Source organism: Emys orbicularis, chromosome 1, assembly GCF_028017835.1.
Source record: "Emys orbicularis isolate rEmyOrb1 chromosome 1, rEmyOrb1.hap1, whole genome shotgun sequence".
NCBI lineage: Eukaryota > Metazoa > Chordata > Testudines > Emydidae > Emys > Emys orbicularis.
The window spans coordinates 41,553,893-41,580,647 of record NC_088683.1 but is presented as its reverse complement, the minus strand read 5'-3'; the positions used below and the strand labels follow the sequence as shown (position 1 = coordinate 41,580,647).

The 26,755-nt window shown below is 40.6% G+C and overlaps 1 protein-coding gene across 1 annotated transcript; it reads right to left on the bottom strand.

The window, feature by feature from the left end:
- Nucleotides 1–1,876: 1,876 nt before the first annotated feature.
- Nucleotides 1,877–26,755, bottom strand: PANX2 (pannexin 2). The gene is made up of 3 exons (XM_065423627.1): nt 26,530–26,755; nt 4,230–5,681; nt 1,877–2,238 (listed from the first exon to the last, which is right to left on the bottom strand). The coding sequence occupies exons 1-3, from the start codon at nt 26,753–26,755 to the stop codon at nt 1,877–1,879; spliced, it is 2,040 nt and encodes a 679-aa protein (XP_065279699.1).

Here is a 26,755-nt window from a genome sequence, read left to right as displayed (position 1 = left end):
CGGCAGATAGAGTGAAGAACCAGCTTTGAAGTAGTCCCCAATTAAGTCCCCATTCCTGCAGTTTCTGTACAGGTAAAACTTCCTATTGCATAAAGTTTTACCTAGATAAGGGGTTCAGAATAAGGTCCTAAATATGCAACTGGACTTTTATTACTTAAAAACTGCAAACCACCTTCTCAGCCATCAAGTCAGTAAAGTCAAATGTGCAAGGTGGAATGGGGACATCCACATAAAAATCATATTTAATAGATTTACTAAAACACAGGGGATGGCTAATTTACATCCTCTATCCAACTGTATCTAGTTTAGTTTTTTTCCTCATTTTGTGGTAGAGGTGGGTCATTTAGCTATAAAATACTACACATTAAAGATATTCAGAATAATGTTTATTTATATTCAGTGCTATAGTTCATTAAATACTGGTATCATATATCCATGTCTGAGGTAATATAAATTAAAAAATATATTCAAGATTTCAGTCCCATACTTGTGCTCTCTCTATTTTTTCTACCATCATACAGAATTTTGAAGCAAACATAGTAGTTCATAATTTTGAATGCAGCTGTGAATATCATTTTAATATAGTCTTTTCTTGTCTGACTATACTTTTGAGGAGAATGGTTATTGCATGATACAGTTTTAGTAGATTTTTTTCCCTTATATTAGAATTTTCTCATAAAATCTCACATGTCCAAGTTATAGGATGAATGGGCCTGAGGATGTACTTTGGGCCAAGGAAGACAGACTTTGAATCAGAATGACAGCACATGCTGCAGGATTATTGTCCGTATACATTATGGCCCAGATCCAGAAAAGCCACTTAAGCATGTGCTTAACTTTAAGCATGTGTATATTCTCAAGTGACTTCAGTGGGACTACTCACGTGCTTAGTTAAGCATGTGCTTCAGTGCTTTGCTGGATCAGAGTCTAGGAGAGACTGCAAACATAAATTAACAATCCTCTTTAACTCTGCATTGTTTGAAAACATTGCTGGTTTTACACTGCATCACCACTGTCGAATTTTTTCATATCAGTGAAGCACCTGTGAAAGTTTCTAACTTGGTTCATAAATAGACTATGCAAAAATAAGCTGCTAGAATGACCCTCTTCTCTCCATTTTGATAAAAGCAAAACCTGATTTGAAAAGCTATTAAAGTAATTTTTCAATGGTAAAATATATTTAAGAAAATAAACTCTTCATTTCATCATCTTCCATTGACATATAAGCTTGTTAAAGGGCAGGGCATACCTCTCACTCACAAATTCAACAGACAGAAGCATTTCAATCCTTTTTGCACTATATGCTGGTGTTAGTAAGCCCTTATCCTAAATCTCCATCAAGCCCAACATTAGTGAGCCAAAGAAACAAAAAAAATAAATGTTTCTTGTATATGTCTTTTTCATAAAGTCCATGGAGAAAAAATATATTTTCCTTATTATTAAACTCTTATTTAACTCCTGCCATTAAAATAGAAGATACACCTCACCAATATCTATTTAACTTTAACTAGCCATTGTAAATACAAAGGATACAAGTGCTCTGTAAAAATCACTGTGACATGCCATCAAACTCTTTTAGTGTTTCAAAAGTTGTATTGATCCATATTTAAATTGATGAAGCTAAAGCTAACTTTTTGTGCTTGGGTGCTCTTGGAGGTAAAGGTGTACTTTCATCCCATTTTTTTTTTATTATTCTATTTTGCAAACTAGTGACAGTGGTGGTGATACTATCCTGAAAAATCAATTTGTAGTATTACCAAAGCCTACGGTCTGTATTAAAACTCTCCATGCTCATGCAGTGAATTGCATTGTTGAGGGTTCCATTACAGTGGTACTGGACCTGACCACCAGGTTATATCCATGCGGCACTATATCTTTAGTACTCCACAGAACTCACTATTGCCCTTGGTTCTTCAAATGTTGCCATCATTATGTGCTTTGGGGTAGGTATGGAGAGTATTTCCCCTGCATCGGTTGGTGAATGAATACTGTTGTCTGTAAGGTTGGAAACCTCTTCCTCGTGATCTTCATACAGTGTATTGACGTTCAGCAGAGGGTGAGTAGGATTACGATTCAGTGCAGCTGTTGGTTCTGGTTTGACATGGCTCAGGGTTATATTTGTTGCAGCAGCAGTTGTTGCTATATGATTGTGATTGCAGGAGAGGTAAGCCCCAGCAGCAGGGACAGTTCTGCATGTCTCAGAGGAGTATAGAATCTCTTTCTCATGATGTGGGATGACTGAAAGAAAACAGAATACAGAGTAAATCACTGGCTAGTCTATTTTTCCCCACTAATCCGCCACATAGCTGTATCCTGATCCCATAGAAGTCAATGGGAGTTTTGCCACTGATTTCAATAGGAGAAGAATTGGGCCCAATACACAAGTTTTAATTGGACTCTGAGAAATCTAAGACTACTTCTTCATGCGAGCTTTGACTTTTGAAAATTCTAGTCCTAGAAGCACATTACAGTGTGACTAATAAGTTTTGTAAATATCACTTAAAGCTACATTTCTAAGTACTGCCTATGTGAAATCATCCTCATTACACACACCATAAGCCGCTATTCTAAATGAAATAGCTCAACAATGTGTAATCAATAAATGTTTCTTTCCAGAACTTGCTCACTCAAAAGCATTCTTCAGTGGGGTTTAAGGTGGGCATAAAAGCAGCTGTTGTAATTATTTTGTACTCACAACTTAAAATATCCAAACACTTGTTTAAATAAAGATAATCGAGACCAGAAACCCCCAGTAGCTTCAGGGAGTTGGAGTCAGAACAGGCTACTGGATTAAGAATGCTGTAGGAAGTCCTGCACACATATACTGGGGAGTTTGAGGACTCCAAAAAGGAGCATAAGGATTTGGAAATGACAGAAATTTTTAGAGCTCAAATCACTTTTCTGCTGGGCAGGGAGGACACAGTAGCTGTCTGCTGAGGTCCAGAAGGGGGGGGGGGGTCTTTGCTTATAAGGAACTGAGAGCCATATCTTTAACACAAAGTTTTCTATAACTCCAACTGCACATTTCATCTTTTATATTGGTCACTTATAGTAATAAATAAGTAGATATCTAGCTATGGCGCCCATCACCATAGCATCTCAGCTCCTCATGATCACTTGAAATATTTGTTTTCACAACACTCCTCTGAGCATAGGCGCTGACTTTTATTTTTCCCCAGGGGTGCTCCACCCTCGCTCTGCCCCAAGGTCCCACCCGCAATCCACCCCTTCCCCCAAGGCCCCGCCCCTGCTCTGCCCCCTCCTGCCCGCTGCTCTCCACCCTCCCCGAAATGCCTCCCCCATCCCCCAAACAGTTGATCAGTAGCACAGCTAACAGCTGTGGCTGGTGAGCAGTCACAGAGTCGGGCTTCTGAGGTAGGGAAGTACTATGCTTCTGAGGTAGGGAAGTACTATTATCCGCATCATACAGGTGGGGAACTGTGACTTGTCCAAGAACACACAGAAGTCTGTGGCCAAGCTGAGAAATGAACCTGAGTCCCAAGGGGTGCCTTTCACACAGACCAGCCTTCCTTAAAGCCAAGTAAGACAAAGGGAAATTTAAATTTATATTAACGATTACAACTCAACAATAATCTGAGTTTTGGAATCCTCAAGATTCAGGGCATAAGCCAGCCTCTAACAAAAGGGGAGTAGGAAGAAACTTTCCTCTGGGCAGACTATTCCGTAACGGCCTTCTGCACAGTTTCATGCACCTTCCTCAGCAGCTGGCACTGGCCCATCATACACGGGATACTGGACTAGATGGAATACTGGTTTGATCTAGCATGGCAGTTCCTGTGTTACTGGAAAATGAGTGACGTAACTTACAATGAAGTAGAACTGAGAGATAGGAAAGGGTGGGGTATCCTGGGAGCCAACTCTTACCTCTTTTCCCGGCAAAAGTGGTGACATTTTGCATAAGGCCAAATTCAAAATTATGTGTAAAAATCTATTAATACTACAAAAAAATATCTGCAAAACAGGACATGCTGCATAGCTCTGCCTTGCCACAGCTCTACCACTCCTTATCACAGACCTATATTGAGAAATTCTATCTAACCCATTTAAGAAGGCTACTTGCCCTTATATTATCAGCTACTTAGAAATTTAACAAGATAGAGCAAACAGATCAGGTCATCTTTGAGTTCAACCTACAGCAGACAGCTACTCCAAATTCTGGCCTGTTCAGTTTATCACTGTTGAGATGGTACTGCAATGACATACTGTACCTTTGAGAGAAGAGGTGACATGAACTACGACATTTTCCTCTTGGTTTAAAAATCCACCCTCTTGGCTTTTGGATGTAGGCATTGAGGCAATGGCTTGAATCTCTGGCTTGGGTTTTTTACTACTAAGTATATATGGGTGAACATCCAGGGAAAAGTGCCGTGTATGTTTTTTCTCATTGCCTGTGCTGGAGATGGTGTTTGACTCAGTTTTATGAGATGATGATTGCTGTGAGGTTTTTGACGTGGACTCTATCAGAGGAGCAATAAGGCTATCAGTTGCTGTTTTCCTGCGCACTGGCTTCAGCTTTTCAGGTTTGTGGTTTTCAACCTTCATAATAGCTAACTGCTCTTTGAATGGCTGAGGAAGTGGATTGCTACTTGGGATCCATTTCATTTTCTTCCTAGGTCTCTTAATGACGAGCTGTTCATTGGCATCAATGTCTGCTGGATCGACACTGGGGTCTATAGTCTGAATCCCTGAATCGCGCATGGTTGGTGTGACATCATGATTAGACTGGGCCAGCGCTGCCAGCAATTGGCGCACCACATTATCATACATCAGATCACTTTCATTTGTTATAAAATCCAAGCGGTTCAGGGATTTTATATGGTCCCGATTTTCATTGCAAAACATAGCTAGAATATTGATGTCACAAAACTGAGACTTTTGCCACTGTTTCTTGGTCTTTATTCCAACCTTGTTCAGTTTATCAAATATGAAGTTAGACTTGCGGAATATGAAAAGGTGAACTAAGTTGATGAGAATGATCAAGTTCATAAAGCAGAGGAGGACAATGTCCACTCCAGCAATTATCCGTTGCAGCTGGACAGCTGGCAGCTTGCAGTTCACCCTGATGTGCAATTTGGAGCTGCTCGTTTTGTCAGGAGGCTCTCCTAGTGCACACGTAAACTCATTTTGCTTCTGCGTAGCATAGTAGGTGGATAAGTATGTAATTGGTATAATGCTTAAAAATATGATAAATAAATGTCTCGCAAGGTAAAGTTTAGCTAAAAAGTTACTTCGCCCTCTTCTTTCCAGGTATTTTTCAAACAAATTCTGCTCAGGGCTTTTTTCCTTTTCTGCATTCTCAATTATTTCTCTTTTCTCCCTCTCTGTGATCCCAGGGCCTTTGGATTGTATTTGTTTCTCTATTTTCGGTGCACGCCCTTCTGCTGCACGGTGGTAGCAGTTATCAATCTCCTGAAGCAAAAAATTAAGCTCAGAAGTCAGTCTGGTGGAGGCCAGAAACTCCCAGCCAAGAGCTGGAATGTACATTATGCCAGCAAAAGCCAGCAGTGCATAAGGAAGGAACTTATGCTCAAACAAGGAGGGCCAATGGCTGGCATCAACTCCTGGCAAGGCATCTATTAGTTCTGTCCAACAATATCCTCTGGCATACAAGGCTTGGTCACGGGTGAAGTTGTGGGGTGTGTAACAGTATATTGGCTCCTCTGTATAACAGAGAGAAAAGTCACTGCTGTGCATTTAACCTACCAAAGGAGCTCTGTAAAATAAATATTTCAAATGATATCAATGTTCTTTTACTGTTTCTTTACATGGCCATCAAGCCCACAAAGATTTAATATTAGTTAGTTATGACCCGCACTGCCCACACCCCAGGCAAAACTATCTGCTTGAAGAGCTTTAATAAACCTCAACTAGAAATGTTAAAAAAAAAGTTTCATAAATTGCGTTGGCTACCACTTCCAATGTAGAACTCCACACTGAACTCTGGACAGCTAATGAACAGGATATCCTTAACCACTGTACAGTAGCTGAGACTGTAATATCAAAATGACATGGCTTCCCTATAGAAATAAGCATAATATATGACTCACCTTAGTGAAATATTTTTTCATTAATAAAGCCAAATTAGTTGTAGTTGAAGTCAATGAATCTAATCCTGTGCAAACTCACAGTAACAAGGACTACTGTACTGAACATGACAGAGAAAATTTAAACTTAATATCATCTAGATACTGGGTCAACTTCATCTCAAGTGTCTCTTTGATTTCAATGGCGATACGCCAACAATCTGTCCAGTTAACAGTCTATTTAGCACTGTAAATATTTAGTTTTACCTTCAGATATTTACTATTAAAGATTTTGCAATAAAATATTCTAGCAATAAAATATTCTATAAGAGTCTAGTGAAAGTTGGAATATTGTTAGTTATTCACAATGACGACCTTGACCTAGACATGCTCTTAGAGGAGAAAGCATGTACTACATCCATGTCAGCTCAATGCTATGTCTCTGGAGACTACTGGATATGGAGTAAATTTTAATAGTGTTCTGACAGGCATTACAAGAAGCAGTTGCTAAATCAGACCCACGTTAAGTAAATATTTTTCTTCTTGAACGCAGAATGTGCCAAGAACACCAAGCTTGTTTCCATTATGAACACACAACCTGGACTCTGGGAGCAACAGGATTAAAGGGTTTTTAAGGATCAGTTAAGGCTGCTGGGTCTTTAAAAATTGTAACATTCCTTGGGAGTTGTTTCATTTGGTAGCAATGACTAACAATTTCATCTACGGTGTTGAAACCCTTCCCCATAAATCACATGTGCAGAGAAGCTCTAATCTTTGCTGCAGCGGTAGGCAAAATAATAATAAAAAAAAAAAAAAAATGACCCCCACCTGCCAAATTTACTGAGCTTTGCAAGGGAAACCGAACAGTTCTCTTGTACTGTGGAAGTATCCAAAGGCACATGCACATACTGGGTCTTCATGTAACCAAATCAGTGTAAGTATCAAGGTTAGTTCTTAAGTGTTTTGTGGGGGGCGGTTTGTGGGGTTTTTTTTGAAGCAATGCACTGCAATAAAGTTTCTAAAGTACAACTAATCTGGGTGGAACAGTTACAATAAATGCTACTAAACAACAATACAAAGTCAATTCATTTGATAAGCCTAATTAATTAGAATTAAGTACCTTTACAACAGAAAGTAAAACAATAGCTCAAAATGATTCAGTTCCAACCTTTCAGAGAGGGCAGTTTAAGTAGAGTATGTTAATGTTACTCAACTTCTCATTTAGACTCATTTTTAAGTGTATTTCCAGAGTCTCTTTTCTTGAGTATCTTTTCTGTTTGCATGAGCCCCAAATTCCAGCAGTTAGAAAAAAATCCCAGCTGCAGTGTCTACCACCTGCTTCTACTAGGAAAATGTTCATTAGCTCCCTGGTTTTCGGCAATCATATCGCATCCCATTACTGATCATGGGAGATATGTGCCAAGAAATTCCAACTCCTGCCATCAGGGGGTTGGTTACTGTTACTACCTTACTGTTAAGGTTTCCCTAGAGATCCAGTAGGTTCCTATGGAAGAAAAGTTTCAGTTAAAAAAGTAGCACAGACACTTAATGCAGTTTCTTATAACCAGAAATATATTAAAAGATCTTTCATGCGCTAAGCCACACCTGTCAGCTCCAAATTAAGTTTCAGAGAAAAACAATTTCTCCTGCGGAAAAGTATCTGACCATTTCTCCTAGATCACAGTACATACTGTACCAGAAACATGCAGTCAAGACTGTATACAATTGCTCGCACAAAGCAATTGCATTTATTCCGTATCCATGCACCAGATGGTGTTACGAAATAAATCAGGAACACTGTTTTTTTGTTTTTGTTTTTCCACTGAGGCCCCACAATTAAGATAACTATTGCAATATTTCAACACAGAATTGCAATCCAATAAAAACAATCTCAATTAAAGGTCATATACTATTTATGTGCCTGCACCATGGATTGGGCACATATTTCAAACTTGGCACAAGGAGTGGTATACTCTGGTATAATCATTTAAATATACTAACTGTATAACTATGTATAGCACATAGGAGAGAACGTAGAGAAAAAGAGGGGGACTGATCATAATGACATTTCTATGTATTTCAAGAGTCATGATGGATCAATATCTAATTGGGCTCAATCCAATTTAATTGGGCTCTCTGGAGTTTGTTAACTTCAATGGGGCACTGGAGCAGGCGTAAAGTACTCTACAGGAGCAAATCTCTATAGATTATGTATAGGAATTCTTACTCTACAACCATTTCATTCACATTGGTCAGAGATAAAAATCTGAAGAGTTGCACTATGATGTTTGAACCAAATAGAGTCTCATTTACTAGAGATGACTTCAAATATGATTTTCTCCTGTCGAGTAAAGAAAGTCAAAGTTCTCCTGTGGAAGTTTGCTAGCTCTTCCACTGTTAAATGTCTGTTTTTCAGCTGCTCTCACTGTATGGTGTGAAGTGGGAGTTTTGTAGTTCATGACAGTTATTGAGCACACTGTACTATTTTTAACTGGTGTTTTGTTTATTGATGTTATTTATTTATTGTTTTGACAGGCTTGCTATGAATAGTGATGTAGCGTTTAAATAATGAGGCACAACACACACTCATGGTGAAATCCAGGCTCAACTGAAGTCAGTGGGAATTTTGCCATTGACTGCAATGGAGCCAGCATTTCATCCTCTCTGCGTACATTTTTAGCAAGGAATAAGCTATGTATACAACCTACTGAATGCAATGTTCTTATAAATGTGTTTCTAAAACATAAGAGCCAAACTCACCCCTAGTGTAATGTCACTGATTTCAATGAAGTTACTTTAGGAGTGAATTTGGCTCAACATACTTTACTGACTTAGAAAATTAGTATTGATCGACCGTGTTTAACCTAAATAGACATATGTAATCAGGCCATGATAGGATATATATCCTATGGGCCTGATTGTTCTCTGACTGAAACAGGAGTAAATCAGAGATAACGGAGAAAAATCAGGACCTTATAATAATCTCAATAACTACAAAGCTAATGGTAACGTGTCTAGATTGCAGTATGATATGATGAGGATGGTTTGAGTCAACCCCAGTCAGTTCTTACATCTATCTGGCTATCATTTCAGCCACGAGGGCTGAGTTTGCACAACGAAGATGGAACAGGCTGCTTTGTAGGCCTGCTGAAATTGCCCAGGCTCAGATATTTTTACATTTTCAGTTTTAAAGTGATTTCTGGGTAGGTAAAAAGCATGAGCCCTACAAAAAAGAACAGCAAGAGTGTTAAGATCCCAGCTCCAACATTGGAGATACTTACAAACCTAGGTTATTGGGTTTTAACTTTGTAATAACAATAATCTTCTTACATTTATATATCAACTTTCATTGTGAAAGTTCCCAAACCACTTTAAAAAAATTCCCATTTCACCAGTAGTACAGTCAAGTATAAACACAAGTAAACAGTTTACTCACTTCTCATTTGGTGAATACGGAGTTTAGTTAGGTTAGTTTATCCAATTCTTTTTTTTACCACTATGCCATTGCTTTTCATGTAGTCATTCCAGCCACCACTGAAATGCAGCCCCTTCTGGGATGAAACACAGTGGCAGCTTAACTGCATTCAACAATACTATACAACCGTTTAGGAAAGACAGCAAAGAAAGATGCTGAACCCAACTGAAATGTGGTCAGGACACCAGAGCCAACACACTCCTACAATGGTGAAGTGTCATGGGATCTTTAATGACCCAGGGTGGTCAGAACCTTGATAGTAAGTCTCATCCAAAAGACAGCACCTACCTATCACCATTGATGGGGCACTAATTCACAGCTGGCACAAATGGAAAAATGCTACTTCCATATATGCTTGATCCCACACATTTTCCTGTAGCACCTGCATTTTGGTGGGAGTGTTTTTTTTTTGGGTGGGATGGGGAAAGAGGCACCTGTTTTTGGGGGGAGTGGTATGGGATGGTTTCCCATCTAGGCACTGACTGAGCCTGCTACGTTTATATAATTGGATAAGACAACTTCATCGACTGAAATGCCAGCAGTTGATGTTGAACATAATTGAAGATCTAGGGCCAAATTCTGCTTTGATTACACTCACAAACCCCCCTTGTTGTCACTGTAGTGTTCCTTTAGGACAATTGTTGATAGAACAAATAACACTGTGCAAGTACCACTGTAAGTGATCTTAATGCAATTCTTTATTTTAATAGCAGACTATACAGTGTATCTGCTAAGATTCAGTGTCCTTTTCTTCTGATATTTCCTAACAAAAATATCCATATAACTTTAAATTCTTCTGTATTTTGACCACATTTACAGCAACTCCGGCTTTGTCCAATCCAACTCTCATATGCAAATAATGGGTCAAATCCTGCTCAACTTACTTATAAGTAACTCTTGAAGTCCATAAGACAACTTGCACAAATAAAATGAGCAAGATTTGGTCAGCTCTTACTGAATTTTTCAGTCAAATTAAAATAATCAATGCAGAATTGTGTGTTGGTATATGTACAGGACTATGTAATACTATTAGTTAAGCTACATCACTTAAGAATTACAAATTCTTGACAGCTTAAGCTAGACTATAGTTGTCAGGCTAGAAGTGGTAAGCAAGAAAAATATTATATGTGATCTTTTGTAAATAATAAATCCTGCCTCTACGATATACACAAATAGCAACTTTAATCTTGGAAGATCCCTCAGTACTTTACAACTCTACATCCTGCAATCATTCCCCATTGCAGAACTCCCACTGATGGCAGGGTATGGCTCCTATTTGTACAGGAATCACTTCCTCCCACCACTGACATGTACTCATTTGCACTAGTAACACTACACAATAGACTTTAGGAGAGGAAGGGAACAATAACAACTTTCTTTAAAACTTTAGGTAACAAGAATATAATCACCCAAGTTGGAGTTTGGCTCAAAGCCCAGGAGTTAACAACCCTACCCTTGGAAAGAGTATTGCTGGGACCTTCATGGCTAGTGCTCAGGGTATCAGTATTACATATGTAATAAAAAGTGACCTGGTCTGCAGTATATTGAGAAGACACTGTCAAGGCTGGTAGGCTCTTATCTTTCTTTCTTTGCTTTTGTAGCTACTTGCAAAGTTCATGCAGTTTTTACAAGGTTTTCTTCAAAAAGAGTGAATTTCACCTAAATTCACATGCCGTTTCTTTTTTTAAAACCTAATATAATGAATACTGGCATCTAAACCCTCATGGACAACTACCCTGTAAACAAATCAGGCCCTGCTCCTGAAAAGACTTAGGGTACGTCCACCAATGGCGGCAGCATGTAGAGTATGTGTAGCTACACACTGTTGTGAAAAAGAGGCTGCGTCCACATTGCGGTGTGTACCTACATGCAGCAATGAAAGGCTCAGCCTGTCCCCACGACAGGGAGCTGCCGGAGTCTTTCCCTGTTGTGGGAGCCTTTCCCTGTGGTGGGGAAAGACTCCAGCAGAGGAACATTATACTGCTAAAAATAACAGTGTAGATGGAGGAGGCACTGCTTGAGCACGTAGAGAGCTGTACAGGGTACATACCCTAGGGCAGGGGTCAGCAACCTTTCAGAAGTGGTGTGCCGAGTCTTCATTTATTCACTCTAATTTAAGGTTTCGCGTGCCAGTCATACATTTTCACATTTTTAGAAGGTCTCTTTCTATAAGTCTATAATATAGAACTAAACGACTGTTGTATGTAAAGTAAATAAGGTTTTTAAAACGTTTAAGAAGCTTTATTTAAAATTAAATTAAAATGCAGAGCCCCCCGGACCGGTGGCCAGGACCCGGGCAGTGTGAGTGCCACTGAAAATCAGCTCGTGTGCCGCCTTCGGCACGCGTGCCATAGGTTGCCTACCCCTTCCCTAGGGATTCAGGCATGTCTTTACTCTGCTCACCTAAGCACTGCCTCACCACCTACGCTGCTATTTATACTTATACTAGGGAGGTGGGAAGTGCATGTACTCTACATGCTGCCTTAATGAGTGTGCAGGAGTAAGCAAGGGGTTAACTATGCACTGGACAATCCCTTTGAAGCCAATGGGATTACTCATAGTGCATGAAGTTAAACATGTGCATCACTCTGAATGAATGTGGCTTTAGGTCCAGATTCAGCAAGGTGCTTAAACATGTGTGCCTAACTTTAAGCCAGGAGTTGTTCCACTGCATTCAAATGGACTTGCTTGATGTTAGGAATGGTTGAGCACCATGCTGAACTGGGGCCTAGCATGTATGGAGCACACAGAAAAAAGGTATTATGTAAGGAAATCCGGTTCCATTTCAAGCATCTAAGAGGTTATAAGAAGCAATAATCAAAAGGTATTTTTAATAAGTATGGAAAATATATGGATTGTGCTTTTAGTAGATATTTAAAAGAAAAAAGGAATTTAGTAATAATTTATCACTGTCTGCATAAAAGAACAAATAGCCTTTTATACCTGACTTACACCCCAGCTAAATGTAGTGTACTCAACAAAAGCAGACTCAGGACCCAATTAAGGAAGGATTTATACCCCATTTATGTTCAGGTTTTTGGAAGTTACGCTGTAACTTGCATAAATTCACATCCTTCAGTAAGGATTCAACAGTGGGGAAGGGATCAAACAATTCAATAATAAGGAGAAATAGAAAAATGCAAAAAGGAATACAGTGACCAAGAACAAACAATTTCAAAATGAGAAAGTCAGCTAAAAGTTGTTATCCGTGCTAGTCTAGACACAGGTAGGCGGCACTTGTACAAATAGCTATTTTAGTGTACAATTTAGCAACATAGTTACACACATTCATGAAAGTCCATGGGACTACTCACATGCTTAGCATTATGCATGAAAGCCTTGATGAATCAGGGCCAGGGGGCTTAAATCTGCAACGTGCTGAAGTCCGAGAGAGCTGAAGGCACTCAGCACCTCCACAGATTGCTTAGCACCTTGCAGAATCAAGCCCTTCTTAGGCAATGCTACAGAAATGTATTCCACAATACAATTCCCTTAGGCTTCAGGGAATACTGTAAAGATCCAGTGCTTTAAACAGACATTAGTCACAATCCAGATTTACACATATGCATTAGGTAACACTGAAACACAGGCTTCTGTTAGATAAGCCAGATGAGAAGCTTCATGAGCTTAGCTAGTACAGAACACTATCATACATTGATAGGTCTATCATAGTGCAGTAGAATACCATGCCACACACACAGTGCATCCACAATACATCACAGTATTGACATACATGCAATCAAACAGCCACAGGCATGCATCATCCACACTAGGTACATAACTCAGGAATAAATGCGCAATAAAGCATGTAACCAAAGTATTTTATTTTAAGAAAACTAACTAATTGTGGTTGTTGTTTTTTTAAGTAATGTTTAAAGGAAAGTGGCTCTGGATCCTCTTCTCTCTGGAAAAAAAAAATCATGTTACTCAGGTTAAAAAGTTCAGTCTAACGAAAAATTATATTACCTAACCAGTAACCAGATCTGCCTTCCCTGTCAATATTTTACAAGGAAGTTATGTATAACTCTATTACTTCTGATATTATTTAAACAATTACTGGGTGAAATCTAGGTTCCATTGAAGTAAACGGCAAAACTTCCATTGACTTCACTGGGGCCATGAGCTGAACAGCAATATTTGAAGAACAGTTATGAAAATGTAAGTTCCACATAAGGACCAATTCCTGCAACAACTTACACACACGTCTTATCACATATGTAGTCTTACTTAACTCAGTGGGTAAGATTATGCACATGCATAAGTGTTTGTAGGATCAGGCCCTAAGCTAGATCTATAAATTCTAAGTATTATTACTATTAATAAAATAAAAAGACAATAACTTTACCTTTATTTAGGAGTATTGTCCTTCACTTCAGAATATAGGCTCCACGCTTGATGATTCAGTTTGTCTTCCTGAGGCACAATTTCCCCCATGATGAGAAAGCCTAAGTACAGACATTTATTCTCCTTTTTTCTAGATCCAGTTGGCCTGTTTAAAAGAAAAATAATTGAAAAAAAAAAATCAAGAAAAGGGACTACCCTATTGCTAATAGTTCGTAATGTCCCAGATTCTACACGCCTTACCCATAACTGTGTATGATGTACATACGCAGTCTTTATGTTTAATAGCCAATGGGCTACCCACACAGATAGGTACAGTTGAAGGTAAATAAGAGTGGCAGAAACAGACCCACAATTATAAATATTGGTCATCTTCTCGTGCAGTGTTGATTCTCTATTTACATACATTTCAAGTCCTACAGCATAGTCCTACATTATCACTACATAATTAACATTCCCAAATAATTTTGTGTGTGAGTATTTGCTACAAAATATTAACTACATATAATAGACATTACCTTTTCTAAAATTAACTACACAGCACATGCTAAAATTCACTTACCAGGGAATGAGGCGTAAAGGCCTCAACAGTGCCTTGTAATGCCTCCCCCAGGGGAAGAAAAATATTTTTATCTGGGTCCTCATTGAAACGCGGAGGCCCAGAGTGAGAGAATTAGTTCAGAAATAGCAACTGTTGCGGTAGGGGGTGTCAGAAATTCCTAGTTGAAAGCCCCTAGACTGCTTCCTATGGGGAGACATTTTTTCAACAATGAGCTATCATCCAATATGCGATGACCATGTTGCAAGATGATAATATCATTGTACAGAGATGTTCCATAGTGATGTACTGCTGCATCCCGCTTCAACCGTTTCCTCCTGTGCTATACAGAACTCTGCGAGGAAAAACAGACATCTGGAGGGAAGTGACATGGCTTACCCTCATAACCACGTGTGTTTCTGTACTGTAATCTTGATTTCCATGATGTAAAGCTTTAAGGGACAATATCAGGTCAGTGAGAAGAGAAGTTTAGGTTTTGGAGAATGACCAAAATGTAATCAGTGAAATTCTCCTATACACAGGGCCCCAAAGAGAGACCCGTGCATTGTTTAGAAATATTCCATGAAATAAAAAAAAAAAAAAACAATTTTTTTTTTTAGCAATTTAAAAGTTCCTCTCCAGTGATCAAAAGCCCAAAGCAACAGCATAAACACTCAGGCCCAGATCCCTAAAAGCTATTTTGGCATTTAGCGCCCATTGAAATCAGTGTTGTGAAGACCAAGACTGTCAGAGAGTTCAAAAAAGAACTAGATAAGTTCATGGAGGATAGGTCCATCAATGGCTATTAGTAAGGATGGGCAGGGATGGTGTCCCTAGCCTCTGTTTGCCAGAAGATGGGAATGGGTGACAAGGAATGGATCGCTTGGTGATTACCTGTTCTGTTAATTCCCTCTGGGGCACCTGACATTGGCCACTGTCGGAAGACAGGATACTGGGCTAGATGGACCTTTGGTCTGACCCAGTATGCCGTTCTTATGTAGATACATTAATAATCATCACCAAAGAAATACCTATAAGTAAACTGTGCTTGTGCATGAAATCCCAAAGTGAAATGAACTCTGACCATAAAGTAAAACTGGTTATATACAACCTGGTCTAGTTTCACAGTCTAAGCAGGTCAAAGTGCAAAAAATAAACAGCATAAATGGTGGAAATTTCATATTTGTTATATTCTTGTTTATAATAATGATCAGAAGTGTAAAAGTTGGCTTGTATCAGATGCTTTTTTGCCCAGGTATAACTCAAAAATAGTTTCAGTATAAAAAAAAGAAACAAACAAACATGTCAAAAAATGAGCCCACAAGGTAGTTAAATTTTTGTAATCTCTTCTAGTAGGTTGTTGGGTTTTTTTAGGAAGGGGAGATGGAAGACCCTGGACTTGCCCTTTAGAAAACAAGCTGCTCTGTATGTAAAAAAACTGTTTTTTGCAAAATGTCACTGCAGAGCCATGAGAATGTCATCACATAGCATCACAATCCCACTGTAGATGCCTCTTGCCCTCCTGAACTGGTCCACCCACTCCACCAGCTATACATGTTGGAAAGAGGCCATGCTATCCCTCCCAACTGGCTTCCTCAAGCCCCTAGAGCCTGCAAATGGTGAGCTCCCCACAACCCCTAAATGGATCCCACTCCTTCATTAAATAAAATAATCACAAGTAATGACTTAAACAAGTCTTTAGATGGCTCTGCACTGACAGTGCCCCAGGAATAGTGGTTGGGCTCCGACCCTCAGGACCATAACACTGACTGGGACTTCTCAGGGGATTGGCTGAAATGCTGCTTTCTCAGCTTCCTAAGGTCTGTGTGATGGCCACCGGGACTGTAAGAAAAGCTGCTACCATAGTGCTATTGGAGCATTGTACTTCCAAATTCAAATACAAGCGCATAAATATGGGCCTGATTCAAAATCCAGTCAGCCAATGGAAAGACTGCCTCCGAGGCCTTTGGATCAGGCCCTGTCTGATGCAAAAGAAATCTCCAAGAGAATCATATCAGTCTACTAAATAATATGCCACCCACAATAACATTTATACATATTTGACTTTTAACTCATGCACCACACAGATCTTAATGCTGACAATTCAATGGTGAGGCTGATTCTTCCTGAAGCCTTTTTCAGCCTCAAATACAATACGGACTGAAATTTCCCCAGGATATCTGGATGCCATTCTCATTAAAGTTAAATGGTAAATAAGGCTTCCAAAGCCCTCAGGTGGCTTTAAAATCCAAGTCTATGAACTTCCTGGAACTTCAGTCATACCCTCAATATTACTTAACCACATGTTTTCCTCTTGAATAAGACTACTGAGTAAGGTAGCATCTAACAAAACAGATAACTTAGGTCACTGTGAATTCCTTCAGCTGTCTGTAAGTGCGTGTTAAACTTCACCTCATTCACATTTCAATCCTCAACTGCATGCATCTGACACCTGACACACAGAGATACCATGAGAAGAACAGGATGCTCATGTTTCCATGCATTTTCTGAGAACTAGAAGCCAGGACAGATAACTACATGTCGCTTCCAGAAATATTGTATGTGATCTTTACATTATTCCTCAGAATTGTTTTTTGATTGTAGTAAAAAACTCTACTGGATAACTATGCATTGCCTCTTGAGTTAAGCTCATGACAGGCAGGGGGGTGCACAAGGGGGGAGAAAGCAGGGGCATGGACACCCTTGCCCCAATAATTGGTGGAGGCCCTGGGGCTGCGGCAGCGAGAGCGAGCTCCTCTGGCCCTGGCACAGAAATGCCGTTCCAAAAGCGATCAAATTTAAGTTCCTGCGCATGCCCCTGAGGACAGGCCAGCTTGCGTCTATCCTTTATTTGTAAGGCCCTGCCAAATTCACGGCCATGAAAAACATGTCACAAACCGTGAAATCAGCTCTCCCCTGTGAAATCTAGCTATTGGAGGGGCAGGGCTGGGGACACCCCAGCTGGAGGCTCCTACTGTTCACTGGGCTCCAGCTGCTAATCCTGGCGGGGCTGGGGAGAGACAGGGCTTCCTCTTCCCCCGCAGGGCCGCTCCTGGGGGGAGCTCAGACCCACCTCCGGGTATCTTCCCTGACTGCAGGAAGCTCCATGGCTGCTGCCAGCTCTGAAGGCTCCCAGCAGCCTGGGGGAGATCAGACCCACCTCCACCTCCCCAAATCTCCCCTGGCTGCGGGAAGTTCTGTGGCTGCTGCCTTCGGAGCCCAGCTCTGAAGGCAGCGCAGAAGTGAGGGTGGCAATCCCACAACACCCCTACATCAGCTTTGTGACCCCCATGATGCACTTTTGGGTGGGACCCCCACAGTTACAACAGTGTGAAATTTCAGATGTAAACCTTTGAAAACGTGAAACTGACCAATTTTAAAACCCTCTGGCCATGAAATTGATCAAAATGGACCATGAATTTGGTAGGGCCCTATTTATTTGGAAACTATCTTTAACCTTCAGGTGAAATTCCCCCCAGTGCAGAGAGCCTACAAAAGACTCTATGTACCATTTATATCCTGTGTAAGGCCCTGATACTACAAAACATGTAAGCATGTGCTTAAGCCCATTGTTACTCCTCTCATCCTATTTGCTGAATCAGGGCCTAAGAGTCTGTTCTAAGTAGAACTTAAGTGGGGCCAAAACACTTGTGCAAGTCCTTTGCACCTTTGTGCCTATGGACAAATTTCTGCCCTTAATTATGCCTTCATGTAACCAAGACACAATCTGGCCCTGTACTCTTAGCAGTAATAATAAAAAAAAATAGTTTTTTGCACTTTACTGCTATAAGCTGCTCTAGGTGCAACCAGGGAGAATTTTGAAAATAAACACTTAAAATTAAAAGCCACTTTATACATATGTCAGATGACTTGAGTATGTGTAACATGCTGCCCACATCTTGAAACAAGAATATTAGTAAGAGAAGTTGATCAGAGATACCAAAAAAGAGAACCTTGTTGTGTATTAAATAAATCCTCAAACACAATTTAAAACATACTGTAGATAATGAAATGCATCAAGAGACATTGAACTCATGTAGAAACTGTACTACACAGTGAAATAAGCATCATTTATGCAGAAATGATTACATATCAGGAATTAAAACATAAAACTTGAACTGACTCATCAGTCATTTAACTTACTGTCTCCTTCCATTACTTCCTCATGAGAATTTTCTAGCAGAAGGGTGGTAGAGGGCTGAGCTAGGTAACTGCTAAGAGATATAGAAATACAGTATTTGTGAGCAATGTTTGGTATTTGAAGGCATCAATTTATAAATTTAATAAGAAGGCCAACAGCAGAGCTTGGTTTTTTGACCAAAACGTAAATCAACTGGCTGCCAATGTTCTGCTTTATTAGAAGTATTTAGCAGCTTTTGAGGGGGGAAATGAACATGTGATAGTTGACTGTGATATGAAAATTATCATTCACTACGACTGGAAAGCACTGGGTAGTGTACATTATAAGAAAATTAATGTGATTTGGCAATTCTTGGACTCCATCATTAACCTAAAGCTTTCTTTGATCATTCAGAAATCAAACATTTCAACACCTTGATATTTAAAATGGAACGTAACATACGCAACAATGCATTCATTCCCTTTGGAGCCTACGCTTCAGCTCCTTACTCAGAAAATCTCCCACAGACATCAATGAGAGCATTCTCTGAGTAAGCAGCCCAGCACTGGACCTGACCTGTACAATGGAGAATTTTTCTTTATAATAATGAAACCACTTAGGAAAATAAAACAATACACACAAACTAAGCAGTTAAGAGCAAGGACCAATTCCTCCTAATCTAAAGTAGGCTGGAGAACTTAGTGTCTGGGAGGATGAGGCAACAACACTATAAGTATCCTCACTCTAACTGCAGAATCACTTCTCCTAACAATCATATCGCAGCTACCCACAGAACAAACAACTTCAGCACCTGCCAATGAAGAAAAGTATTCTGCACAGATTATCCTCTGGGCATGTACATTTCTACCTCGGATGACCTATTTGTGGGTGAGGTTCAGGTCCGTGGGCTTCATGGCTAAAGACAAGAGGAACTGAAGGGAGAGTTAAAACAGCACTGGACACAAAATGATGCACTTCAAAGTCAGATTTAATGTTGTATGTGTAATTCAAGCTTCCAACACTTTGATTCTAGACATTGTAAAAGGGACCTATATATGGAAATGTGCCTGTAGCGCATCCAAACTTTTGGGACTCTTTAGATCTAGATCAAAACTTCACAGCTCTGACCTGTCTCTAGAATGGGAGAAACAGAACATCAAATCCAAAACAACTGCTAACTTTGGGGTAGAGTGGATTTGGGTTTGATTCTGGATTAGAACTGCATGTCTGTCCTGTGGTTACTGTACTAATGTGTAATTAAATGGAATTTTGTGGTGGCTTAACATTTCTTTACATATTCTTCCAAGAAGGATGCAAAGGTAGGAGCAATAAAATTCTAGTTCAGTAAGAAAACATTGAAATTGTCACTTTAAAAAGAAAAATTGAAAAACCCCTAGTAATATGAACATACTAATCCAGTGGGCTCTGACATTTCTAATATTGAAGGCCACCAATAAATAATGTAAAAATTGCACAAGTGACACCATAAAATTATAGGCTCACAGCTTGCTTCTAGGCTGTCTGGCACCTTGTATAGTCATTTTCACCTGTACAAAGTGGGGGTACATTTCCTCCATTCACACACCAGTGGTAGTGTTCTAAACAAGAGTGGTGTACTGAACACTGTATTGAAATTGTAAGCTATCACTTGAAATGCTCAGGGGGTTTCCTGGTCCTGCTTGCAGGCTAGCAGGATCTGTACAGAAGCATGCAATTCTGAACCTAGTACCAACTGGTTTGCAGGCAGCCAGCCCAGTGTAAAGAAGCCTGAATTGTGCCTCTCTGTTTTGGGGGACAGCCTGCTTTCTCTCTGGTTTTGGATTCGTGTGTGTTATTCTGAATTTTAGGAAATAAAAATAGTGTTACATTGCCACCCTGCAGCAAGAGTATTTATGTTTTTATTGAACTCTCTGTGTGTATGCCATGAACATATAACAAGGTGCCAGACAGCAAAGAATCAGGCCTGTGTGTATGAAACATTAAGGAATGAAAAACAGAAGGGTTTCTGACCCTTCAAAGGGTCATGAACAGACATGTACCATGCAAGGAGATGCATATGAAGTTGACTGTGCGCTGGAGACTGGTGTATTAAACTCTCTTATTAACATGACTAGGGACATCTTTGGTATTTTGACAGAAATACAAATATCTTTGACAATAAAGGAAAGTGTCCAAATATGCACAGATGGTAGCTTTCATGTTAAATTTAAAAAAAAAATCATCCTTTTGTTGTCCTTAAGTTTCAGACAATAATTCCTGAAGGAAAACACTGAATAAAAACAAGTAAATTCCTCTGGGCCTACCAGCTTTGTGCATTTGGACTTGTTATCCTCTGTGTACTACCTTCAACACCACTGGAGCCGACTCCTTGAGACCTGGCTATTGTATGAATCCTTGTAAACAAGGCTTTAAGCCCTGAAATTTTAGAAAACAAATCTTGGGTTGCTTAAATTCAAATCCGAAGCCATTCAGTCAAAGAATTATAGGCCAATCCTGCTCCCATTAAAGGCAAAATGCCCGCTGATTTCCAATGGGAGCAGAATTAGTGTGTGAGATGCAATTTTTCTAGGGCTGGGGTATAGGGGTCAGAGATGGGGAGAGGGCTCATGCCAATCCCTTGGACTCTCTGTCAAGCTCCCGGATTTTTTTGCTAGTGTAATAGCCGAGTATCTTTCTTAGAGGCCTTTGTACCCTCGCTGTGGTTATCGTGTGCCAACTATAAACTTGCTATGTATAGCTGTTGACTCACCCTCTGGGGAGCTTGCTTTCTAGGAATCATGCTATTTTATTTCAAAAAACATTAAAAAACTTGCAAGTTCAGTAACAACACTGTAAAATGAACTATATGTGAGTAAGTGTCCACAGGTCTCTCCTGAAAGACGTCCTGAAGAGCATAAGCAAAGGGTGAATTTCACCTCTTTGCAGAGGGTCAGCACAAGGACCAGGGTATGCCCCATGTAAGCTTTAACGTATGCCCTCAGAGTGAAATCCTGGCCCCAATGAAGTCAATAGCAAAACTACCATTGACTTCACTGTGGTCAGAATTTCACTCTCAAAATCGTATTGGGCTTACAGGGTACAGAGGCCTCATGGTGTCTCTGCACAGGGGTGAATTTCACCCAAAATGCATTCCCATCTTGTAGTGAAGTTTGGGGAGGAAATTATTTTATCTCTCAATAGATTTTGTTTACATTACAGTTTCTTACATCTGGCAAATATAAACTGAGATGACAGTCTATCTTTGACACAAAGTCAGGAATAAAAGTTCATAAAGAGTGACTGCAAAGGTACCTCTGATGGAAGGAAGGCTCTTCCATATTTAAAGCAACACATAAAATATGAAGCTCACCTACACTGTGGTCTTATTCATAGAGTTAACAAAAGACTTAGTTCAGTGCCTGGTGAACTACTAAATCCTTCTTTACGTGCTAATATAATTATTAAAACAGTAAATCATAGTCTTAATTTCTCAGTGGTGATGTAAAGATAAAAGCACTTGGGTACCAGGGCAATCAGTGTGGAATAAACTGCCTAGACAAACAAAGAGAAAGTTATGTTAACTTAAACAAGCATTTGGCTTATGAAATAAACACAGTAGTAACATCATAAACTAACTCTCTCTTTACTTTACCCATCAGGGAAGTACAGTACACGTTAAATCATGCTACAGAGATAATGATCTTTAAGACCAGAGATGGATTATTGCCTTTTAAATAATTCTCTCTGTTATGACATTTTTTGTTTGTCTTGTTATCTAAAGCAGTGATCTCCAAAGTGGGATGCGCAAGAGGATCCTCAGGGGTGCGTGGCAGGAGGAGCGGTTTGTTTGTTTTTTGCTTCGGCAGTTTGGGTGGGAGTCCGAGCGGCTTCTTTTTTTTGCTTCGGCAAAAATGGTAGAGCCAGCGCGGCAGGGGGTGCGTGCTCAAATTTTTTTTATTGATAGGGGTGCGCGATCAAAAAAGTTTGGAGACCAGTGATCTAAAGTATAATTGTGCTTGTCTATATTTACTTTCTAGGCCAACGAGGCATGTATAGCACAAGCAAGCTGTCCAGTCAAGTGGATGCTACTCCACATGCTCCACTGGATTGCACAGACACTGTTGACTCCTATTTACTCCCTGCTTGGTCCTGCATGCATAAGTACTGGGGTAGAGAAGGGATAGGAAGGGCTCAGCTGCACACCACATACTAGTCATAGAGACCCTTCCTACACTAAGCAAGATGTGTTGCAAGAAACCATTGCTCTGAGCTCACCCCACCATACTTGTGGGGTGTATACTTGTATAACACCCTTAATTACATACACTGCACTCAAGTGTTTTACAAGTACTGGTTGCATAAGCCTGGATAGATCTGTCCATAGGTTTCTTTTTATTTAGGAAGATTACATTGGCTTTAAGTGGCTTTCCATGGATATTACTATTTACAGGAATTAGGATTCATAAGAAGTATCAGTTCTTATTGTTTATTCTGACACAATAACTTCTGAATTCAAGGGCACAAAGCAGCATTTGGGAAGCTGCCATGGTATTTGTGATAAAGCTACAATAAAAAAAGTCACCCCATTTTTGCCAGCAGAGTTTGCTTTTTCTATATCTACTATCTAATTTGCCAGAAGGTATGGAGAAGCATTCAAAGCGAAGAGCCAAGCTAGACTTTAAGTATCAGAGGGGTAGCCGTGTTAGTCTGAATCTGTAAAAAGCAACAGAGGGTCCAGTGGCACCTTTAGACTTTGGAAACTATAATGACAGTACATGGGTAAAGCATAATACAAGCATCAGGAAGCAGGGTATGTGCTAATAAAAATCACTTGGCAATAAGGCATGTATTCAGCAGGACTAACATCATTAGTAAACACAATGTACAATCTCTCTGAACAAGTGTAATTTCACTAAGAAGTCTGAGTAAACAGAGCCTTGGTAATAAAAGAGCTAGGGTCTAATCCTGCTCCTATTAAAATTAATGGGAGTTTTGCTACTGATTTCAATGGGAGCAGGACTGAGTCCTTAGTAATTAGAAGCTCTGATCCTGAGTTGTTAGCTCCCAAAGAGAAGACAATTTTGTTACACCAAGTCCATGCTGAGCTTACATTATAGTTTTATTATCCACTCAATTATTTTTTTTCATCCAGAGTGTCTTATTTTCCCCCCCCCTTTTCTGTTTTGTTTTTTCTGAGTTTTGGAGCATCTGAGCAACCCAGTGACATCACTGGAGAGCAGAATGTGGCCCATTTTCCCAGTATAATATAATGGTGTCCTTTGTGCTGAGAGGCGAGGTTTGTCCTGTCTATGCTTTTATCTTTGTTTGGACCAACTTCTGCTGGTGGAAGATACAGGCTTTCAAGCTACATAGAGCCCTGCGTAGCTAGAAAGCCGTACCGCCCACCAACAGAAGTTGGTGCAATAAAAGATTACCTCATTCATACCCTGGGATCAACACAGCTACAACAACACTGCAAAAACTGCTTTTAGCATAAGCTACAATTTCGTGATCCCAAGGTGAACTTAGCGTATAGAGCAGGGGTCGGCAACGTTTTGCACGCGGCTCGCCAGGGTAAGCACCCTAGCGGGCCGGGCCAGTTTATTTACCTGCTGACGCGGCAGGTTCGGCCGATCGCGGCCCCCACTGGCCGCGGTTCGCCGTCCCGGGCCAATGGGGGCGGCGGGAAGCAGCGCGGGCGAGGGATGTGCTGGCCGCGGCTTCCCGCCGCCCCCATTGGCCCGGGACGGCGAACCGCGGCCAGTGGGGGCCGCGATCGGCCGAACCTGCCGCATCAGCAGGTAAATAAACTGGCCCGGCCCGCTAGGGTGCTTACCCTGGCGAGCCGCGTGCCGAACGTTGCCAACCCCTGGTATAGAGTCTGTGACTAGACTCAAATGATTTTGGTTTTGGTCTATCTGAAAAAGTTGTTTGACTCTTTTAAGGATACAGACTGCCCCTTCCACATATAAATCGTCCCAAGGGTAAAATATGTTCCTCAAGCTGCAGAGATAAAGGCAGATTTTCCCCTGCAGGGAGTGCAGTTTAAGCCAAAAGGGAAAATGAAGGATCTATGTCAGTAAAATCAGCAGCTCCACTAGATTCACATGCACTTATTTGCTTCTCCTTGCAGAGTGACATCCAGTCTGAGAATCTCTCAGCCTCCCCTCCCTTAATCACATGGTTCCCTTTGGAACTCTTTCTCTGAAAGGATTGTAGACATGGAGGTAAGTTACTGCTCCTTTCATCAGTTAAGTCATGGATAGACTTCGACTGGGAAATCCACATTATCCAGAGGGAAGTTATCAAACTCCTTCCCCTTCCTCAGAAGGTTACCTCTAAGACCCACAAAGCCTGCAGATGTCACACAGAAGGGCACTTGCAGTACAGGAGGAGCATGCTACAGGTAGGGTTTCCCCCTTCTACAGGGCTAGTTGAGGTTCTGCCCTATTTTGCTTCCCTCCACACCAAGCAGAGGAAGAGAGAGAGAGTCTAAAGCCCTTAAATTCTGTGGTGATGATTTTCAAAAATCACTAGTGATTTTGCATTCTCAATATGAATGACCTTACAAGGGGCTAATTTTCACCACATTAGCACTCAGCACTTTCTGAAAATGAGGCCCCTTCAAGGTGTCTCAGGTTGGGCATCCAAAAACGGAGGCACTAAATATCACTATTCATGTATAAAAATCTTGAGCTATAAGTTTTTTTTAAAAAGTAACTGGTTTAAAATTGCTTTAATTTGTAACATTAAAATGTCTTCCATTTAAACAAAATAATTTGTCAAACAGTTAATCCTTCATATGGTTTATGAATATTTAAAAATAGAACCAAATAGGATACAGAGTTGTAAAAGTCAGCCCCAATGCATACACAATAAGGGCTCGATTCTGTCATGCTTGCCTGACAAAACTCCTACTGAAGTCAACACTATCTACTAACGCTACTAGCTGCAGACTGCACAATCAGTTCCCACATTTTTTAAACACAAATTTAACATTGTTTTTTAGTAAGCAGCCTTAGATCACTTGTGCAGTGGTCAGATTAATACAATAAAGGCTTAAGAGCTCCATTCATCAAGTCCACATTTCAAAACCTAAGATATGTTTACTTGAGAAACTAATTACTTCAAAAGACCCATAACAATTTATGGGTCCCTAGTTTTCGAAGTTCAATATGAAGGATTGATTTCATAGACCATAAAGGCTTTGAAGGGGATGCTATGGTCAATCTAGTTGAAAATATAATGTTTACAAGTGTCTGAATACAGATTTTCACAATAGACAGTAACAACCTAGTAGGCAAATAGTTATTTTCATAATTGCAATTGGGCCTACCACAATATGGATGTAGTATATATCTATAAAATTACTACTGTTCACCTAACAGTGCAGTTAAACATGCACACAATCCACTAGTAAATTTGTATAATACAAGATATGTTTAAAAATCATTTTTGGTAGATCAGCATAGCTTCTGTTTAATAAACAAACCTACTCAAGTGGCTGCCTCAGCTCATTTTCACAAGTGCATCCACCTGCAGCATCATAGCAATGGCGGGGTAAACTCCCTTCAGCCCCAGCAAGTTCCCCAGACATCAGAGGAGTAACTGATCAGAAGAAATCACTGCCTTGCAAACACAGGGTCGGCTTGCAGTCCTATTGGTTTAAAGCAAGCTGCAGGAATAGGGAGAGTGGAACTGGGCCCTGCATCTTTCTCCCTTGGGGTTGCCAAGTTTGGTTGGAAGTTTTCCTGGAGGTTTCACCACCTCACAGAATCTTTAATTCTTGGAGAGTTCAGGATAATCCTGGAGCGTTGGCAACCCTACTTGTTCCCCTGTAGAGCTTTATCTGTCCGCAGAGAGCTACCAATCTGTAGGCCCGCTACCCACAGAGAAAGCCGCACAATGATCGCGCCATCTGCTGCCCCTTCCCTCCCGGGTTCGCCCACCTGCGCTCTAGCTACCCCCTTCCCCGGGTGGGGTCAAGTGCCGAGCGGGGGCATGCTGAGGGTGGGCGCCCTGCTGCCCTTACCGGCGAAGTTCTTGGTGAAGACCAGGGTGACGAGCAGAATGGGGATGAGGACGGTGCCGATGGTGACCACGCGGTCGAAGGGCAGCTCTAGCTTGAGCTGCAGCAGCAGCGCCGCCAGCGAACCGGTCTTGTCGTCCTGCTGCCCGGGCAGGATCAGCTCCTTCAGCTTCTCGCCCGCCAGCAGAGCAGTAGCCATGTCCGGGTGGTTATCGATGATGTGTTGCAT

Coding starts and splice junctions, on each gene's coding strand:
- PANX2 (XM_065423627.1), bottom strand. CDS start 26,755: ATGCAACACATCATCGATAACCACCCGGACATGGCTACTGCTCTGCTG. Junction 5,682..26,529: donor CTTCACCAAGAACTTCGCCG/GTAAGGGCAGCA, acceptor TCTGTTATACAG/AGGAGCCAATATACTGTTAC. Junction 2,239..4,229: donor TGTCACCTCTTCTCTCAAAG/GTACAGTATGTC, acceptor GTTTTCTTTCAG/TCATCCCACATCATGAGAAA.